The sequence below is a fragment of the Maniola hyperantus genome, chromosome 5 (assembly GCF_902806685.2).
Source record: "Maniola hyperantus chromosome 5, iAphHyp1.2, whole genome shotgun sequence".
Classification (NCBI taxonomy): Eukaryota; Metazoa; Arthropoda; class Insecta; order Lepidoptera; family Nymphalidae; genus Maniola; species Maniola hyperantus.
This window is the reverse complement of record NC_048540.1, coordinates 680,237-701,352: the sequence shown is the minus strand read 5'-3', so window position 1 is coordinate 701,352 and position 21,116 is coordinate 680,237. Positions and strand designations below refer to the sequence as shown.

The 21,116-nt window shown below is 39.0% G+C and overlaps 1 protein-coding gene and 1 long non-coding RNA gene across 2 annotated transcripts in view; one reads left to right on the top strand and one right to left on the bottom strand.

The window, feature by feature from the left end:
* The window catches only part of LOC138402373 (uncharacterized), a 404,494-nt gene that overhangs the window by 264,345 nt on the left and 119,033 nt on the right, over window positions 1-21,116 (bottom strand). The gene's annotated exons all lie outside the window — the stretch shown is intronic.
* Window positions 1,559-14,786, top strand: LOC117982466 (sodium channel protein Nach-like). Its single transcript, XM_034968822.2, has 11 exons — window positions 1,559-1,600; window positions 4,371-4,477; window positions 5,522-5,675; window positions 7,371-7,501; window positions 9,024-9,126; window positions 9,256-9,371; window positions 9,559-9,682; window positions 11,900-12,061; window positions 13,051-13,150; window positions 13,811-13,882; window positions 14,677-14,786. Exons 1-11 carry the CDS (start codon window positions 1,559-1,561, stop codon window positions 14,784-14,786), a joined length of 1,221 nt encoding a protein of 406 aa, XP_034824713.2.

The following is a 21,116-nucleotide window of genomic DNA, read 5'->3' as shown; positions in this document are numbered from 1 at the left end:
AAGCTCACGCGGACGAAGTCGCGGGTATTACCTAATATAAAATAGTTGCTGACAGTCAGATAGACACACTGTCTCATTTTAAGTTAGATGTGGAAAAAATACGGAATTATTAAAAGGTATGAAACTTTTCTGAATTATTTTGTAAAAGCTTTTTAACGAAACTTTAATGGACTTCTATGGAAATTCCTAGGAAGTTATATTTAAAAAAATGTTATTAGAAAGTTTTACAAGCTAATGGAATCAGGGTAATGATGGACTTAAATTAAAATAAAATATGCTTAATTACTACAAAGTAATAAAGAAGTTCCATTAAAATGAATAACTAATAACCTAAGTACTACAAAGGAAATAATATTCGTAATTTTTTGGATATTTTATTGTAGTGTAGGTAAGTAACTAGATAACCTGCCTCGGCTTTACACGGATAGCTCTATACGAATAAAAATCTTCCATACTAATATTATAAATGCGAAAGTGTGTCTGTCTATTGGTGTGTCTGTCTGCTAGCTTTTCACTCCCCAACAGTTTAACCAATTTTGATGAAATTTGGTACGGAAATAGCTTACATCCCGAGTAAGGACATAGGCTACTTTTTATCCCGGAAAATTAAAGAGTTCCCAAGGGATTTTTAAAAACCTAAATCCACGCGGACGATGTCGCGGGCAACATATAGTTAGAAATATTCTTCAAACAAGTCGTAATTAAACAAAATAAAAACCATCAGACATATCACTCACGATAGTGTCACTTAGAGCACACGAGTATATATTATAGACCAGAGGGGAAGCTTCACACTAGCTCACACACACCACGACGTGCCACGGACGCTCCGTGCGCCCAGTTTGGCGGCAAACGGAGCGTCCGTGACACGTCGTGGTGTGCGTGAGCTGCGCTTGAGTGTGTGAACCTACAGCCAGCCGCTAGTATGAAGCTTCCCCTCTGGTCTATATATCTCTCTACTCTCTGCTCTACTCGTGTGCTTAGGGTACTTACAGGGTAGGGTAACAACAAAGTGTCGAAGCTTTGATGTTATTGGCAGGCGTCAAATGTTTACATTTACGCATCGACATAGGAGGTAATAAAAATTTCTTCGCATTTACGCTAGATAGCGTTCTTTGATTTCATGTCACCCTTAGCCGCAGCCCACAGCGTATTTATAGGTCCATGTCCATAGCCTAATATTTGACATATCGTCGATACGGAATCAAACCGAGCGTTCCCTTACTCTAGTTCACTGTGACTAGAGTCAAGAAACTCTCGCGTTTGATCCTGAATTGAAATCCTTTCACAGCTTACCTAACGATGTATTGAAACCTACCAATGTAGGTAAAACTTCGACGTATTGTTTGTTTTCCTAACTGTTGTGAACTCTGGTTGAGATAACAACGTGCGCCAGAAAATGTTCTGCCGCGTCTTAGTGCTAACCTTCAAACGATTCTGCAAGCACAGCACGCTGCATGGCTTCTACTACTACTACAGCAGCTCGTCCTGGTGGGTCCACAGCATCTGGACCACCGTCATAGCGTGCAGCGTCATCCTGTGCCTTTATCTCAGCCATATGATCTGGGGGAAGTTTATAGACAACCCTACGTTTACTGTGGTAAGTCAATTTATCTTTCACTTTTCTTTACTGAAAATCACTACCCATATTATAAATGCGAAAGTGTGTTTGTTTGTTGCTTTGTTGGTTTGTACTTCATGGGTATAGTTAAAAAACTAGAGAGTGACATAGGCTACTTTTTATCCCGGAAAATCAAAGAGTACCCACGGGATTTTTAAAAATCTAAATCCACGCGTTTATATTAAATAAATTTAAATACAAACACAAAAGGACACAAAATATAAAACGATAAAACATTAAAGGATTTTTGATTTATGATTTATGATTTATTTATTCATTTGCTTTCATGGTTACATGAAGCCCCGTTAGGGCATTGCAAAGTTAGGTACATTAACAATACATACATGCTAAATATATAATTATTATACAATTACATGCAAACTACGTGTTACATTATTTTATAATAGATTTTATCAGGTAATTATATAGGGCATTCAGTTTGAATCGAAATTATTTTTATTTATTGATCGCACTAATTAATTAAGTTTGTTATAATGTCAATTAGTTTCTTCTTTGTTAATAATTTAGTAATATTAGGTAGGTACAAGTATGTTAATATAAAATAGTTTCGATTATCAGTAAGAATGTCATATTAAACTTAAATTAACAGGTTATAGTAAGTACAACATAGTTTTGAATGCACGCTGAGAACATTGAATGATGATTGATTATGACATAAAAATTGATCATGATGATGATAATGGTGACATTTTCCTCCTCGCAGCGAAGTACCGCTATTTTCCGCCTCAGTTATTACATGCCTTCTGGTTTTAACAATAATAAATGTTCGAAGGTTCTAGAAATATAAATGGTGGAAATAATAGCGCGCTTATTATACCCACGCTTTCCTAAATTAGAAAATTGAAAACCTACAAGGCAAATCTTTTGAAATTAGGTACCGTTTTAAATTGAAATTCATGGTTGACTTGAGTTGTGATAAATTAAATAGTCCTATTTTAAAGTTATAATATGACCTCGACGACCTCCCTGGCGCAGTGGCGAGCGCTGTGGTCTTATTAGTGGGAGGTCCCGGGTTCGATTCCTGGCAGGGGTTTAGAATTTTATAATTTCTAAATTTCTGGTCTGGTCTGGTGGGAGGCTTCGGCCGTGGCTAGTTACCACCCTACCGTGCCGCCAAGCGATTTAGCGTTCCGGTACGATGCCGTGTAGAAACCAAAGGGGTATGGGTATAATAAAAACTGCCATACCCCTTCCAGGTTAGCCCGCTATCATCTTAGACTGCATCATCACTTACCATCAGGTGAGATTGCAGTCAAGGGCTAACTTGTATCTAAATAAAAAAAAAAAAAAAAAAAAAACCTCTCTAACTTTAAAATAAACCATCACTCCTTAGAAATAACCCATTCCTCCAATGGGTTATTTCTAAGGTTCCGTACCCGAAGAGTGCCAACGGTACCCTATAACTAAGCATGTGCTGTCCGTCCGTCCGTCCGTCTGTCGTCAGCGGGTTGTATATTTCGTGAACCGAAAACATGTGTAAATACATACATAGGTAGAGATTTTAAATTTTAACAGAATGTGTATTTCTATTGGCAATAGGTATACATATTATACTCGTAACAGCAAATAATAAAAATTTCAAAATGGTCATAAAATTTGAAAAAAATGTTTTTTCTTATACGATGGCACCCTTCGTGTATGAGTTCAAGTCGCACTTGACCGAGTTTTTATTATCAATCAATTAATCAGCATGTTTGCGTCCACTGCTGGACATAGGCTTTTCCAAGAGCGCGCCACCACACATGATTCCTCATCCATCCACTTCCCGCTACCTTCTTAGACGTCAGTCCAGCGGGCTTGAGGTCGTCCCACACTGCGCTTGCCGATACGCGGTCTCCACTCCAGAACATGTCTGCCCCAGCCAGTGGCGGATTTGCCCTAAGGCCCAGTAGGCCCGGGCCTAGGGCGGCTAGATATTAGAGGCGGCCAATCATGACAAAAATAACTTTCTTTTAGTAACAAAAAAAAATTGCGCCTGCTGCGTTCGAGCTCCTATTTGTCATAGGATTGTATTTTACTGACAAATCAAAAGGTAAATTTTTAATCCCCCCCCCCCCCCCCCCCCCTCAACTCATGGCTACGACCATGATTAATGGGTGTTGAGAAAAGGCGGCTGGTACTTACGAAATCCTGGGGCCTAGGGCGGCCAAGACTGAAAATCCGCCACTGGCCCCAGCGGCCATCGGTTCTGCGGCAGACGTGGCCAGCCCACTGGCCACTTCAGCTGACTAATCCTTTGAGCTATGTCAGTCGCCTTTGTTCTTCTGCGAATTTCCTCGTTCCGGATTTGGTCCCTGAGAGTGATACCCAACATAGCTCGCTGAGCGACTTTTAGTTTGTGGACGAGGCCAACTGTCAGTGTCCACGTTTCCGCTCCATACGTCATCACAGGTAGGACAATTCTCTAGTCTCTCTCTAAACTAAATTTAGAGTATCTGCATCCTTTTCTTTTTACTAATGCTAAAAAAGGAACGGAACATGACTTTCACATTTAAAGACTCTAAATTTTAGTGCACAATACAAATTTAAACAGTAGGTTCGCAAGTGCGTGCTAAAATCACGGGTTTTACCATCTAAAAATTAAATTTAGAAATGTCAAACTGCTTCTGTCCTTTTCATATTACAATAGTAAGAAGAGGGTGCGAATACTCTAAAATTTGGTTGTGCTTAGAATCGGTGCCAGTTCCACTTCAGCTTTTTACTATATTTCTCTAAATTACTATCGCAGGTGGAGTCAACTCACTACCCAATCGACCGCATTTCTTTCCCGGCTGTCACTGTTTGCGACCCGGAGATTATTTACGGACCTTACACCAAAAATATTACGCGAATATTGTAAGTACCAACATTTTAGTTTATCGTTACCAAAAATTTCAAGTGTTTGAACACGTCTTCTTCTGACTGATTCAGAGCCATTTTAGGAAATAAAATTTTATAAAGTAGGTACGGTACAGTCAGCAACAAAGCTAGGTTTGCACCCGCCAAGCGACTATGGACGGGTGCAAACCTAGTTTTGTTGCTGACCCTACCCGGCAGAAAATATTGCACATCGAACTTCAGAAAGAGAACATCGGCTTCGTAGAGCGAGCTTCGCCTCTGTCACTCAAACCTATTGTGTCGTCTTGTCGGTCTCAACGACAGAGACAACGCTCTACTAAACCGTTATCTCTTTCTAAAGTTCGATATTAAATTCTGCCGCGAACTGTACATTGATATAACGAGAAATCAAACCGTAGAATTATGGAAAAGCTTACAAGGTCTAAAATATAATTAGTGTTCCTATTTTTCCTATATCTTCTAAATTGTTAAAGGAAAAGTTGACTGACTGACTGACTGACTGATCTATGTTGATAGATGACACAGCTCAAACGACTGGACGGATCGGGCTGAAACATGAAACTGAAACAAAGGATTTTTGAAAGTTCGACTCCTAAGGGGCTGAAATAGGGGTTTGAAATTTGTGTAGTCCACGCGGACGAAGTTGCGGGAATAAGCTAGTAATAATAAAAATTAGACTGTTGACCGCATTGATTTAAGTTTTTAAAACTCCTGTAAGCACTCTTGGTTTTCCGGGATAAAAGTAGCCTATGTACGTCACTTTCCAGTTCTTTATCAATGTCGACTTAAAAAAATCACGTTGACCCGTCGCGTTGCTTCGTGATTGAAGGACAAACCAAAAAAAAACACGCTTTCGCATTTATATAGGTGCTTACTGCTTAGTGATTATATATTTTTTTTTATTAGTAGTAGGACATGAAATTTTAAATCAAAATATTTTCTTGTCGTTTATAATATCAACGAGATATTAAAAATTGTAGCTAAGTAAATTTTAATATTTGTAGTATTAAAATATAATCTCTTTGATAAAATATTTTCAAGGAAACTCCGCGGTTACAATGATAAGGAGATAAATAAATACTACGAAAGCTTCACCAACATCAAACGAAACGATTTCATAGTTGAAGAAAATGTAAAGAAAATACATTCAACTTTAGAGGATTTGGGATATACACATGATATTGTTATAAATATGGTACGTACCTTCCTTTTTTTTAATTTATTTATTCTTAGTAATTTTACACAATTAAATATGTGTAAAATTAATGAGTATTACATAATAATAATAATAGTTTTTTATTGTCAGGCATAAAACCCATAAACACATTTAAAAATTATAATAAAATAAAATAAAATTTACAATATAAAGCATACATTAAGATACCTTACGACTAACTGAAATGGTTAAAAAACTCATTACAATTAAGTAAGTTTTTATCTTTTTATTTAAACAATAATTAAGTATGTGAAATCCAAATAGTATATCAAATCTATACTAGGTAAACAATAATACAGGGTGTTACCAGAACGCTGGCAAAAACGAAGATAGGTGATAGTACTGATATGATACCACAAAAAAAAACGTGCAAAAATGCGAAGCAATAAAAAATATTCTATAGTATTTTGTAAAATTTCACGATATATTGCAAATAAAACATCTGAATGACGCTAGTGGTCAACGAACGTTCCGTAAATAACAGCCGCACTCAGAGTAGCTTAATCGTTACTTAACGTATTCCTGATCCATACTAATAATTAATGCCTGAAATAACGATTAAGCGACTCCGAGTGCGGCAGTTAGTCACTCGGAGTCAATGCCGCTGCGTAGGCGGGGCAATGAACCGAGTTTTGCCCGCTATACATTGCGGGTTTGATAAATACTAAATCACTAAAACTACAAAATGGGGCAAATTGTTATTTGTATTGGATTGTGTTTAGGTAGTATTACAATAACGATAAGTGTTTGCTAGCGTTCTGGCACACGAGTAGATATATAGACCAGAGGGGAAGCTTCATACTAGCGGCTGGCTGTAGGTTCACTCACTCTAGCGCAGCTCACGACGTGTCACGGACGCTCCGTTTGCCGCCAAACTGGGCGCACGGAGCGTCCGTGGCATGTCGTGGTGTGCGTGAGCTAGTGTGAAGCTTCCCCTCTGGTCTATAATATCTACTATATCTACTCGTGTGGTTCTGGTGTGTAAAGTCTTTAATGACACTTTTTGTGTACATTTCTGCATTTTCTCCTACCGCAATAAAGTCAAAGAACTGCAATAAACAGCATCATTAAGAGAAATCTCGAAGGTTCTTTGAGTAGCACTGCCTTGATTACAGGGACGCCCGTCGCGTCGTCGCACCGCTGTCATTCACAGCGCTTTTACGAATCATAAAAAGTAATCATAAAAACCATTGTACTTAGTATTATGTACATTTTTAGGGTTCCGTAGCTTAAAAGGAAAGTGTGAGTCAGGCTCACGGCTAAAATCTGTTTTAGAATGCACAGGTAAAGCTTTTTCATATGATACCGTATTTAATAATATAGTTATCTTACTTCGAAAATTGAAAATAGTAATTATTAGTTCATGACCACCATTTAATTTTTTTTTGTTTATGTAACCCTAAATTCACGATTTACAGATTTTTCTCCTTATGTTCGCTGTAAGACCTACCTACCTGTCAAATTTCATGATTCTAAGTCAACAGGAAGTACCCTGTAGGTTTCTTGACAGATAGACAGATAACAAAGTGATCCCATAAGGGTTCGGTTTTGAGATACGGAACCCTAAAAATCAGTCCACTACATGGCTTCGACGGACCCTGTATGTGATACATAATCCTTACTCTATACTTCGGGGTATGGAACCCTAAAAAATGTACGAATTCTGATTTTCAGCTCAAAAAGCCATGCAGTGTTCTAATAAAGGAGTGTGTGTGGAGGTCGAAGGTGGTGGACTGCTGGAAGATGTTCCGAGATGTATTTACTATTATGGGTCATTGCTGCCAGTTCGACACTTCATATTTCAGGTAAGAAATTCTTGAATAAACCGGCCAAGTGCGAGTCAGACTCGCTGCACTGAGGGTTCCGTACTACAATCGTATTTTATCGTCATTTTGCACGAGAAATCAAAAACGATTATGCATAAAAATAAAAATAAAATCTTTTTTAGAATGTACAGTACCCGTAGTACAAGATTTTACGTCTCACCAAACCAAACCAAATTCGAGAGTCGAAATACTTCCGCGTTACAGTAAACTGGATCTTAAATCCCTTGTTTTAAAGCTCAAGTTTGTCTACACTTCTACAGCCAGCGCTCCAAGCGGAAACATTGCGAAATTAAAATCAGTGGCATTGAATATTTGACTTCAATTCAAGGCTGTGAGACGTAAAATCTTGTACTACGGGTACTGGTAAAGCCCGTTCATATGATATGAACCACTTGGTATACTGTAAAGTTAATCTTACTTTATAAGTTGAAAATGCTAATTATTAGTTCATGACCACAATTTAATTTTTCTCATTTCTGATTTGATCACGTAGAGAAACTCCGCACATAGCTCTCTCCATCGCCCGCTGAGTGACTCTGAGCTTTCTTATGAGGCCCATAGTTAGCGACCATGTGTTAGATCCATATGTCATCACTGGCAACTTTTCACATGCTACCTCTGAAATGTTCCAACTGTAGTAAATATTCTGCGGCGAGGTTAATGCTCGTCACAGGATGTTGTTCGACGAGGACATATTGTGTGAGAAAATACACAGCGTATTGTATTCAATCCTCTGTGTACGGGACGCGTCGAATTTCCCGTACAGTACCCGTAGTACAAGATTTTACGTCTCACCAAACCAAACCAAATTCGACAGTCGAAATACGTCCGCGTTACAGTAAACTGGATCTTAAATGCCTTGTTTTAAAGCTCAAGTTTGTCTACACTTCTACAGCCAGCGCTCCAAGCGGAAACATTGCGAAATTAAAATCAGTGGCATTGAATAATTGACTTCAATTCAAGGCTGTTTAGGCCCATTTTACTGTAACACGGAAGTATTTCGACTCTCGAATTTGGTTTGGTTTGGTGAGACGTAAAATCTTGTACTACGGGTACTGTTTAGTATTTGTTAACGTTGTTGATATAAGTTCATGATATTATGTTAAAACCCCCGTAGTTAATAGTTCCCCGTTCCTTAGTTCATAGATAGTTTGTTTGATAAAATAGATAAATAAAAGATGCTAGTTAGTTTGGTAAGTGTTTGTATTACACTGATTTTAAAAGATGTATAGCACCGCAACGGCGCAACGCGCAGGGTCAGCGCTATTGCGCTTTTTTATTAATTATTCTGATATACAACGGATTGACATGATTTTTTGCATGAGTATTGAGTATAGTTTAAGACCTTTTTTTTTTCGCTTAGGAGGGGAAAATCCTCATGGACATAGTGCCGGACTCCTACCGACTAAAAACCCCTCCTTTCTCTAAGCAGTAATATTCCCGCCTTGTTGGCCTACCATTTCTTTTTTTTTTTTTTTTTTTTTTTTTTTTAATTGGGTAGGAGGAAATCCTCATGGATACCAATCGGCATGCCCGACTTCGCTGAGGCTTCCTCAGCGACCTACGGACTAAAACCTCCTCCCTTCGCTGGCCGTCCTTCCCCGGTACTGCAATACGGCCTACCATTACTGCCGCAGACTAACTCAACTTCCTCCTCTTTCGTCTTTCTCCTTACTTTCCATTATACCTTCCATGTATTTCTGAACTATCTGCCACTTCTTTTTCTCTTCCAGCATTGTGCTTATGAGGCTCTCCACTCCAAACTCTCCTCCCAGCTCGGCTACGACATTCCTTCTTTCTTCCTGAAACTGAGGACAATGGAACAGTGTATGTTCTGCATCGTCTATCGGTTCTATGCAGTACATAGTTTAAGATCTGGAGAGGAACCTAGGCTGATTTTTATCCCGAAAAACCAAAGAGTTTCCACGGGATTTTTAAAAACCTAAATCCACGCGGACGAAGTCGCGGGCATCAGCTAGTTCATAAATATTGTTTTCACAGCTCTCAAACTATAACATTGCGTTGATATTTTTCAGGAAACAGTCGGGTCAATTAATCACCAACTTCGGTACGGGCATAGAAGCTTCGGAAGCTTTGGAAATAATCGTGAACAGTCAGAAAATATTTGCTAACGGAAGCGCCGAGGATAGCTTTGTATTTGTGAGTACCTACCTACTACACACAGTCAATATTATCCTCAACTTTCTTAGGATATTTTTAGTTTAGAGTGTAATCTAGAGCCTCAATAGCTCAACCGGTATAGGAGTGGACTGAAAACCGAAAGGAAGACGGTTCAAACCCCGCCCGTTGCACTATTGTCGTACCTACTCCTAGCACAAGCCTGACGCTTAATTGGAGAAGAAAGGGGAATATTAGTCATTTAACATGGCTAATATAATTTAAAAAAAATCTTACTTGAAGAATGTAAACAAGGGATAATAATATGTTGTTTGATTTACTGTGAATGTTATTATTGTGGAGTCATCATCATCATCATCGTCAACCAATAGACGTCCACTGCTGGACATAGGTCTCTTGTAGGGACTTCCACACGCCACGGTCTTGCGCCGCCACCATCCAGCGGCTCCCTGCGACTCGTCTGATGTCGTCCGTCCACATAGTGGGGGGTCTTCCAACGCTGCGTCTTCCAATGCGAGGTCGCCATTCCAGTACCTTAGTACCCCAACGTCTATCGGTTGTACGAACTATGTGCCCTGCCCATTGCCACTTCAGCTTCGCAACCCGTTGAGCTATGTCGGTTACTCTAGTTCTCCTACAGATCTCCTCATTTCTGATTTGATCACGTAGAGAAACTCCGCACATAGCTCTCTCCATCGCCCGCTGAGTGACTCTGAGCTTTCTTATGAGGCCCATGCTTTTTTAGTGTAAGTAGTCATTGCTTGATACCTAAAATATCAATTCACCATCAGAAATTCCCGCTTCTCTACGGCTTAGGAGTTCGGTACCTTGCAGCATCAGCATTGAGGAGTTGGGATCCGAAGTTCAATGTTGTAGTCTATGCTTGGCACCAAAAAATATATTGCATCATGCAGTTCCTGAATCACTATAGTTTAGGAGTGCTGTACCCTACATCATCAGGGTTGAGGAGTTGGGACTTGTAGTTCAAGCATAAAGTCGTTGCTTGGTACCTACAACATTAATTCACTATGAACACTTTGAAAATTAGGGGGAAGTCAATGTGGGTGAATTCGCAGGGATAAGATAGTTAACTATTAAATTGACAAACATCTTATGAGAATGTGCTTAACTTATATTATGGGGCAAGTTGTAAGACAATTAATTTGGATTTTCACTAAGTGTTTTCTTTTGTTAGCGCCGCTGGTGTTGCTATTAATAATAATGTAACTTGAAAGCCTTTTACTTTACACTCTGCAGTTCCAAACACAATTATTATTGTTAGGTAAAGTATTCAAGTCACAGAAGTCAAAAATTTCATCCATTAATTTTTAATTGCAGCGTAAAGAAAATTAATTGAATTTGTAATCTCATTCCACGACGCACTTTCGTTCTCTCCAGAACTTTCATTTAGCACCAGATGCAACCTCAGTGTCGTGTGGATTTCAAACGGGTCGTTCATTAGTATCTAAGAGGTGGTGCTAATTTATTTGGTGCCAAAACCGTTTTTTTCTAGTCTACTCCATAGTGTGGGGTATCGTTGAATAGGTCTAACCCATGCCCCTTTGGTTTCTCACGGCATCGTACCGGAACGCTAAATCGCTTGGCGGCACGCGGTCTCTACTCCAAAACACGTCTACCCCATCGGCCGTCGGTTCTGCGACAGACATGACCTGCCCATTGCCACTTCAGCTTGCTAATGGTTCAAGCTATCTCAAGTTTATGTGTTTTTTTTAATAGAGATAGCGAGCAAACGAGCATTTGGGACACCTGATGTTAAGTGATTACCGCCCATGAACATTTGCAGCACCAGAGGTACCGCCGATGCGTTGCCGGCCTTGCCGGTGGTGAGGGTGGAATTGATTGCAGTGACGTGCGGTGCAGTTGTAGAAAAAGGAGGGTGGAATGACATCAAACAACTCTTCGGAACACTCTCCATTACAGAGGAAGTCGAACAGCCCGCCTTTGGATCCAATCGAATGGAAGGAATTGGCACTGGTTGTTAATCCATACTTCCATACTAATATTATAAATGCGAAAGTGTGTCTGTCTGTCTGTCTGTCCGTCTGTCTGTCTGTCTGCTTGCCTTTCACAGCCAATCCGTTCAACCATTTTTGACGTAATTTGGTACAGCGATAGCTTGCATCCCGGGGAAGGGCATAGGCTACTTTTTATCCCGGAAAATAAAAGATTTTTATGGGATTTTTTATAACCGAAACTCTAGTTTTTTTACATTTTCAGTTATACATATTCGACAAGCAGAATAACTTGACGCTACTGGACAGCTCGATAACGCTGACTCCGTCCACTTACTTCGACGTGACGGTCTCCGTGTGGGCCATAGACTCCTCGGATGAAGTCAAGTCTTTGTCGTTGATGAGTCGAAAGTGCTTTTTGCCTACTGTAAGTGCCTTTTTACTTTCACTAGCTAATGCTCGCGACTTCGTCCGCGTGGACTACAAAATTTCAAAACCCTATTTCACCCCCTTAGGAGTTGAATTTTCAAAAATCCTTTCTTAGCGGATGCCTACGTCATAATAGCTATCTGCATGCCAAATTTCAGCCCGATCCGTCCAGTAGTTTGAGCTGTGCGTTGATAGATCAGTCAGTCAGTCAGTCATTCAGTCAGTCAGTCAGTCAGTCAGTCAGTCACCTTTTCCTTTTATATATTTAAGAAGATTATCATGATCAACCCATCGCTGGCTAACTACAGAGCACGTGTCTCCTCTCAGAGTGAGAAGGGATTTGGCCATAGTCTACCACGCTGGCCATGTGCGGATTGGTAGACTTCACACACCTTTGAGAACATTATGGAGAACTCTCAGGCATGCAGGTTTCCTCACGATGTTTTCCTTCCCCGATAAAGCGAGTGATATTTAATTAATTAAAACGCACATAATTCCGAAAAGTTAGAGGTGCGTACCCGAGATCGAACCCCCGACCTCCGATTAGAAGGCAGACGTCCTAACCACTAGGCTACCACAGCCTTTTTACTTTAATCCTTACTAATATTATAAAGTTATTAGTCTACCAATCCGCACATGGCCAGCGTGGTAGACTATGGCCAAACCCCTTCTCACTCTGAGAGGAGACCCATGCTCTGTAGTGAGCCGGCGATGGGTTGATCATGATATTATTCTAATGCGAAAGTGTGTCTGTCTGTCTGTCTGCCAGCCTTTCACGACCTATCCGTTTAACCGATTTTGACGAAATTTGGTACAGATATAGCTTGCATCCCGGGGAATGGCATAGGCTACTTTTATCCCGGAAAATCAAAGAGTTCCCGCGGGATTTTTAAAAACCTAATTCCACGCGGAGTCGCTAGTTAGGTACAGTAATTATTTTTGATGTTAAGAAATTCATATTTATTTTATTTTATTTCCACTTTTCAGGACACGAAAATAGCTTCAAACTCATATCAAGTTTGTATGACAATATCTATGATGAGAAAAGTGGTCGCGCATTGCAGATGTCTGCCTTTCAATTATAAATGTGAGCTCATTTTCTCTATTGTTGCGATTCTATTAATTAAAATTCTTCAGTACGTACCTAACTACCTAACTGGGGATAATTATGTGGCTTCGTTGCAACAGTGTATAATATCAAAATATTAATTATCAGAAATTAATTAAGTAAAGTAGACTTAAGTCGGTAATTAGTTGGGGGATTGAATTTAGCTGCTTTTAATAAACCTCGTAGAGTCAAAATTATATCAAATTAATGAATGACATCTTCTTATTAAAAAAACTAGCTGATCACTTAACATCAGGTGACCCACCTGCTCATTTGCTCGCTATCTCTATTTAAAAAAAAAACAATGAACCAAAAGCTTAATTTGTTGTAATCCGCTGAAACAGGTCGAATCTGTATGATGCAACATGCAGCATGCAAAATGCACCCTTTGCAATTGTGCATTGTAAGGTCTACATCTCTGACGATTGATTGCGAAACGTGCGTCGAGTGTGTTTTGGGATTTGTGTGGTGCTGCGTGGTGGTGGTGCGTATTGCTTGCCGAGTGGCTGCTTTTCCTGCATGGTTAGCAGTGGGAGGGCGGGCGGTGCGGCACGCGCTGGCTCTTTGTCCATTAAGACGTATCAATCGCGTTTCGAAATTCGCAGGAAATAAATTTAATGACTCTTTTATTTTTTTCAGTTGAAGAATTTTATGTAAAAGAATATCCTATATGCACTTGGGAGAGACTGCAATGCATCTATCAAACGCTTGGTAAGAATTATGTAAATTGTTTAAATACATGATGTAACCAGAATGCTAGCAAAAACTTAGCGTTATTGTTATACTACCTAAACACAATCCAATACCAATAACCATTTGCCTCATTTTGTAGTTTTATTGATTTAGTAATTTTGAAACCCGTACCCTCTAACAAATAATCCTGGAATAGCGGTGGAATAGTTATACTCTGTTTTGTCTTTTTCCTTCAAATGTCAAATTACTGATGAAAGAGAAAGACAAAACAGAGTATAACTATTGGGGTAATGTATAGCGTGCAAAACTCGGGTCAACGCACCCACCCACGACGTGACAATTGACTCCGACTGTGCAAAATTTCAGCTTTCTAGGTCCAAGGCTGGGCGCGTTGATGACTGATGAGTCAGTAAGTCAGTACTCAGGATTATATCACATTACACTAATCATAATATTATGAAGGTGAACTTTTGAATGTGGGTGTGTATAGGTAACTCTTTTACGCAAAAACCACAGGACGGATTTGGCTGAAATTTGGAATGAACATAGCTTATACCCAGATTTAGCACATTGGATTTTTATCCCAGACATTCGAAGCGTGATTACAAACCTTATATCCACGCGGGTCCACCAATCCGCACATGGCCAGCGTGGTAGACTATGGCCTAACCCCTTCTCACTCTGAGAGGAGACCCGTGCTCTGTAGTGAGCCGGCGATGGGTTGATCATGATGATAATGATGATCCACGCGGAAGTGGCGGGTATCATCTTTATATATTTAGTTAACAATGGCTTTGTTCACGGTATTCCAGATCGAGTTCAAAGCAAACGCGATACCATAACGCAGTGCTACCAGAAATGTGATTACGTGCAGTACGACACCGAGGCCGAGTATGTGAAACTTCATCGAAACATTGAGTAAGTATATTTCTTTTTTCTCAAACTCAACTCAAGATAAAAGTAAAGTAAAAGTGAAGTTAAAGTAAAGCAAAAGTAAAAGTAAAAGTAAAGTAAAAGTAAAGTAAAGGTAAAGTAAAGTAAAAGTAAAAGTGAAGTAAAAGTGAAGTAAAAGTAAAGTAAAAGTAAAGTAAAATATTCTTTTAATGTATAAGACGGGTACATACCACGATTAATTTTTGTTTTTATTTGTCGATATTTCATCCAAGTAAAGTCGGGCAAGTCAGCTAGTAAATATTCGTCAGGTAAAGTGATCTCGATACATTTGAACGTTTTTGCCGCCAAAAAAGCTGTCAGTGATGATTTATCAAAGCCTGCAATGAAAAATGGATCCCAATTCATTTTGGAGGTTAGATCCTATGTCGTTGGCAAAACATCGATCTTGCCCTGGCAAAGATCTGGCAAAAAGTTATCGCGAACGTTTTTGTAGATTTCGCTTCTATATCCGGGGATAAGGGAAAACTCTGTAAGAAATTAAAGAGAGAGCCCGGGAGGGCTAGACCTTCGTTAATTTATAAAAGCTGAAATTATAGCGTATACCTTCGCTCGGAAATTATTTTTCGTTTTTAATGGGTACAGTACACAGCGCCATGTATGAAAATTTTATGGAATGTTCGCTCTGAAACTTCCTCAAGGAAAGTAGGTTAGTAGTGGGCCGGCGATGGGTTGATAATATATTATTTCAGCGCTAAGCAGCAAGGCAACTGCCGTGTGGATATCCATTTCGCAGACAACACTTGTATCAAGTACCGTCGCGAAGTTCTATACACGTGGGACCAAATGTTGGGTGAGTATGCTACCCAGACATATCCTACAGGTTTCTATTCGTATAGGAGTGTGTGCTCAGGAATTACAGTACGCAGCCGAAAGTGATGAACATCGGCCTTTAGAATGAGTTTTCATATTTGTAGAGCGTTGTCTCTATCACTCATACCCATATGACGTTTTGTCGGTTTCAACGACCGAAACAGTGCTCTACAAATCTGTTGTCTGGACTGTACAAGTTTGCCCTTATACAGGGTGTAACCAGAAAGCTAGCAAAAACTTAGCATTATTTTATACTACCTAAACACAATCCAATACTAATAACCATTTGCCTCATTTTGTAGTTATAGTGATTTAGTATTTTTATACCCGCAATGTATAGCGTGTAAAACTCGGATCAATACCCCGCCTACGACACGGCATTAACTCCAAGTGGCCTACTTACGCAACGGTTGTTGACCTCTAGTATCAGTCAGATGTTTAATTTGCAATATATCGTAAACTTTCTCAAAATTATAGGATTTTTTATATTTTTGTTTCTCTGAACTTTGTTAATAAATAATTAAAATAGGTAGGTATAGACCGCGACATTTCGAGATAGCAATCGGGGTATGAGGCGGGGAGACGCCCCGCAAACTCGCACGTCACCCGCGCTCGCCCGCTCCGGGTTAGCGCGGGGGCTGTGCGGGTGTGCGGGGCGGCCCTCCCCCAGTGGCGTGCAGGTCATAGAGGCATAAATGCACTGCTTACCCCAGTTGAATAGCTCAATGCATATTTTTCATAATGACCTGCCAGTAAACAGGCTCTTACTTAACTAGTGCCTACCTTGGCTTCAAACCCTGTGCACGCCACTGCCCTCCCCGATTGCCATCTCGACCTGTTGCGTAAAATACATAGCATGAAAAAGACCCCGACCCCCGTTCTGTGACCTGTCGCTAGTGCATATGAAATAAAGTGCACAAACACACGTGTGAAAGCAATTTCCATTACTTTGTAGCTCGAATAACTACCTTGCAATATGTCATACCAGATATACCAGATAATATACCCGACGAAATGCAATAAACTTATGCTGTTCAATTTATTTACTATTCAAGTCCATCTTATTTATGAAAAAGATTTTCTGAAGATGATTTTTATATATTTCTTAATAGATGATCCCCGCGACTTCGTCCGCGTGGATTCAGGTTTTCTAAATATATAAAAGGAAAAGGTGACTGACTGACTGACTGATCTATCAACGCGCAGCTCAAACTATTGGACGGATCGGGCTGAAATTTGGCATGCAGATAGCTATTATGACGAAGGCGTCCGCTAAGAAAGGATTTTTGAAAATCCAACTCCTAAGGGGGTGAAATAGGGGTTTGAAATTAGTGTAGTCCACGCGGACGAAGTCGCGAGCATAAGCTAGTTTAAAATAAATCAGTACCCTTATTATCAGTACCGTTATTATAAATGCGAAAAAAGAAATATGCCGTGGGACTATTATTGGATATGACAAAAGCCTACGACAAAGTGTCTCATAAAATACTATTAGAAAAATTATACAGCTCGGGTATTAGGGGAAACACACACAAGTGGTTCAAAACATATTTACACGATAGGACTCAGTACGTAGAAATACAACACTACGATGAAACAATACATCATATAAATACAGTACAGTCAAACTCGCGTATTAGTAATTGGTCTATACCACAGGGCAGCGTTCTTGGTTGTACCCTCTTTCTACTATACATAAACGAGCTACCTAAGGCCCTAAGTCCCGACTGTAAAGTAGTGATGTTTGCGGATGATGTTTCTCTACTAATGGAATGCTCCGACGCTGATGAATGCAAATCCCAAATAACAAAAAACCTGCAAAATACGCGAAACTGGTTGACGGAACATAACTTGGAAATGAACAGTAAAAAAACAAAAATAATACAATTTAGACCATACCAGAAAAAACCTCTCGAATTAGGAAACTTAACAAAAGAAATAAGTATTGAGGAGGTTGGGGAATTCAAGCTTCTGGGCCTAACTATCGACACTCACTTAAACTGGAAACAACATATACAAGATGTCAGGAAGAAACTTTCACGATTTGCATATGCCCTAAGTGTTCTTAAGGCAAACACTAACTACGAAACAGCGCTATCTGCATACTACGCTTATGCTTACTCGTGGATTAAGTACGGTATTATACTTTGGGGACAGAGCACAGACGTGGGGGACTTATTTATTGCTCAAAAAAAATGCATACGAATATTAGTAAATATTAGGCAAAGAGACAGTTGTAAGCCACATTTCATAGGAAAAAAGATCCTGACATTACCATCTATATACATAATGGAAACAGTTCTGTTTGTTAGGAAACACTCACACTTATACAAAACATTAGACAGTACATACCATCGAAACTCGCGAAACAAGCACAACCTGGCTCTTCCACATTATAGCTTACAAATAATACGCCGTAGCAGCCCGTATTACAGATCAATCATTATTTATAACAAACTTCCTAACGACATTAAAGAAGAAACAAAAGAAGTCACCTTTAAGAGAAAATTAAAACAATGGCTACTACAAAAATGCTTTTATGATATACAAGAATTTCTAACTGCATAAACCTCAATAGCGTGACGCACCTGTAAATGACATCTGATATTGACATTAAACTATAAGACCTTGTAAGATTAATAATTTTAATAATTTAATCCTATTCGTATTGTATCTTTAATATTTACCATTTTATTGTACCTAAAATTGTATTTGCAATACCCTGACAGGGTCTCATGTATTTAGCTTTTAGCTTTAAGCACCCACCATCAATAAATGTAAATGTACATGAAAGCAAATAAATAAATCTGAATCTGAATCTGAATCTGAAAGTGTGTTTGTTTGTTGGTTTATTGGTTTGTTGGTTTGTCCGTCGATCACGTCGCAACGGAGCAACGGATCGAACTATTTTTTGCATGAGTGACATATAGGCTACTTTTTATTTCGGAAAATCAAAGACTTACCATGGGATTTTTATAAAGCTAAATCCACGCGGACGAAGTCGCAGGCATCAACTGGTTATGCTAAAAAGTATTTTATAAGATTAATTTTTTTCACTTTTTCAGCTAATCTGGGAGGTATCTTTGGCCTGTGTCTCGGCGGGTCCATTATAAGCATAATTGAGCTTCTATGGTTCATCCTCGAGCTATTGTTCACTACATTCTTTGGAGATCAAACGAGAATGACTCACAAAGGACATCACGATAAAAACAAAATGGTTTTCACCGTGACGAACAAGATCGCTCCGTCAGAAAAATTGGAAAAACAAAGAAATAATATGAAGAGTATAATAAAGAACAAGAAGGGGAAAAATGGTCGGTTTCCGTATTTGAATTAAAATTGTTTGCTAATATTTTTTTTACTTCTTTTTCTTAGAAGTTTTATTATTTATTCTTAAAACCATTTTACCTGATGGACGGGTTATTATAATTAGAAATTATATTTACTAGACTTAATAAACAAAGTAAAGTAGATATATTAAGGTACCTATGTACTTATCGACCTTTAGAAAATTTTATATTTCGGATTTTCGCAGTCTAACATCGTGGTAGCATTGTTGAAGAATCAAGGGTTACATTTTGCCATGTGTATGTAAAATGAAATATTTTAAGTTATCAAAAATTAAATCTATATCTAATCTCAAAAAAAAATCATAATTTTTTTTACATTTTCTTTTTATTGAATCAAACTCTGACCTCTGGAAAATTCGGCTTAGTAACGCCATCTTTCGGAAGGCTTTACAAACTCCATGAAATGCCATCTAGTGACATTTTCCAGAACTTCAGGGTCTAGGGGTTGCTGAAATCATGGATGGTGGAAGTAATAATTCTTATAAAAAAAATCTTTGAACCAATTCACCTGTTCCATTCGTGATCTTCAAAAGTTGAAATAGATGGGGTTGGTACGTGGATTAAAAAAACATGGTTAAAATTAAAAATACCTTAACTTTTAGAAAACAAATTTATAAAGATAAAAAGTAGCCTATGTCCTTCCCCGGGATGCAAGCTATCTTTGTTCATTTTGTCAAAATTGGTTGAACGGATGGGCTGTGAAAGGCGAGCAGACAAACAGAAAGACATACTTTCGGTATTCGTACCGGTGTGCGGGGTCCCCCCCGCCTCATACCCCGATTGCCATCTCAACCTGTCACGTACTATACTTACCCATTTTGTGATCACGTCCCTCACGTACTCAGTCAGCTAATATGAAACTTTAATTCGTCCACGGAACCCTCCGCACGATCTTTTGTGATTTATGTTTGACCGACTTCGCCTGTACATTATAAACGCGCTCAACTGGCTCCATGAATAATAAAGAGCTGGAGGGTTCCTCAGACTTCGAGTTATATTTTCTTACCTTTGACTACAGGCCATAGATTTTATTGGTCTCCCTCTGTATGCTTCAGGCATTAGTTAAACTTTAAGAAAGGTAAATATTTTCTGATTTTTCATTTTAACGTATCTTGTACATAATACTTAAAAATATATAAAAGGAAAACTACATCCGCGTGAACTACACAAATTTCAAACCCCTTTATTTCACCCCCTTAAGGGTTGAATTTTCAAAAATCCTTTCTTAGCGGATGCCTATCATCATAATAGTTATCTGCATGCCAAATTTCAGCCCAATCCGTCCTGTACTTTGAGCTGTGCGTTGATAGATCAGTCAGTCAGTCAGTCACCTTTTCCTCATATATTTAGATTTTTGTGATGTAACCACAAATTAACGGTTTTCAGAATTTTCCTTTAGTCACTTGTGCTACATTGCTGCCTACCAAATTTTATGATTCTAGGTCAACGGGAAGTACCCTATATGTTTTGATTACCCTTATTTTAATGTAGATAACGGGTACGTACCATGATTAATTTTTTTTTTATTTGTCGATATTTCTACCCAATTGCACGGGTCGTGGTCACGACGGGATCGTGGCATGTACCCGTTATCTACATTAAAGTGACATTAAAATAAGTCGTTACACCACGAAATAAGCTTAAAATAATTATTAGTTTGATTACCCTTGTCTTGACAGATACGACAGACAGACAGACAGACAGGCAACGAAGTGATCATATAAGGGTTCCTTTTTTCCTTTTGAGGTATGGGGCCCTAAAAAAGTTTGAAAGCTGGATCAATTTAAGTTTACAGCTCAGTGCTGGCGCCCAGGGATTGCGGCTCTTAAATAACTCAGTAAAAAGCGGCATAAAGCAGCGGTTTGGGGTAACAAGTCACGTCTTCAATATTGGGATTGGCCGCGTATTGCTATCAATTTTTTCCCCGACTCGGATTTAATTATTCATGCCTCGTCGGCGTGTGTCGGAAGATTCCGACTGGAATTCGGTGATTTGCATGGAATTCCACTTCAGTTGCCTTTTTCAGTTTAAAAATTTCTAACAAATTAAGGAGCTGGCGAACAAAACGGTGTATAGCACGAAATAAAATTTTACCGTAGGAGCTAAAAACCGAATGAAAGCTTCTGGACACCTGACTA

Excerpts from the sequence above, each read along its gene's own strand:
- LOC117982466 (XM_034968822.2), top strand. The coding sequence starts at position 1,559 with ATGATCTGGGGGAAGTTTATAGACAACCCTACGTTTACTGTG. Across the intron at positions 5,676-7,370 it reads ATGATATTGTTATAAATATG|CTCAAAAAGCCATGCAGTGT; the intron begins GTACGTACCTTC and ends TCTGATTTTCAG. Across the intron at positions 7,502-9,023 it reads TTCGACACTTCATATTTCAG|GAGGAAATCCTCATGGATAC; the intron begins GTAAGAAATTCT and ends TTAATTGGGTAG.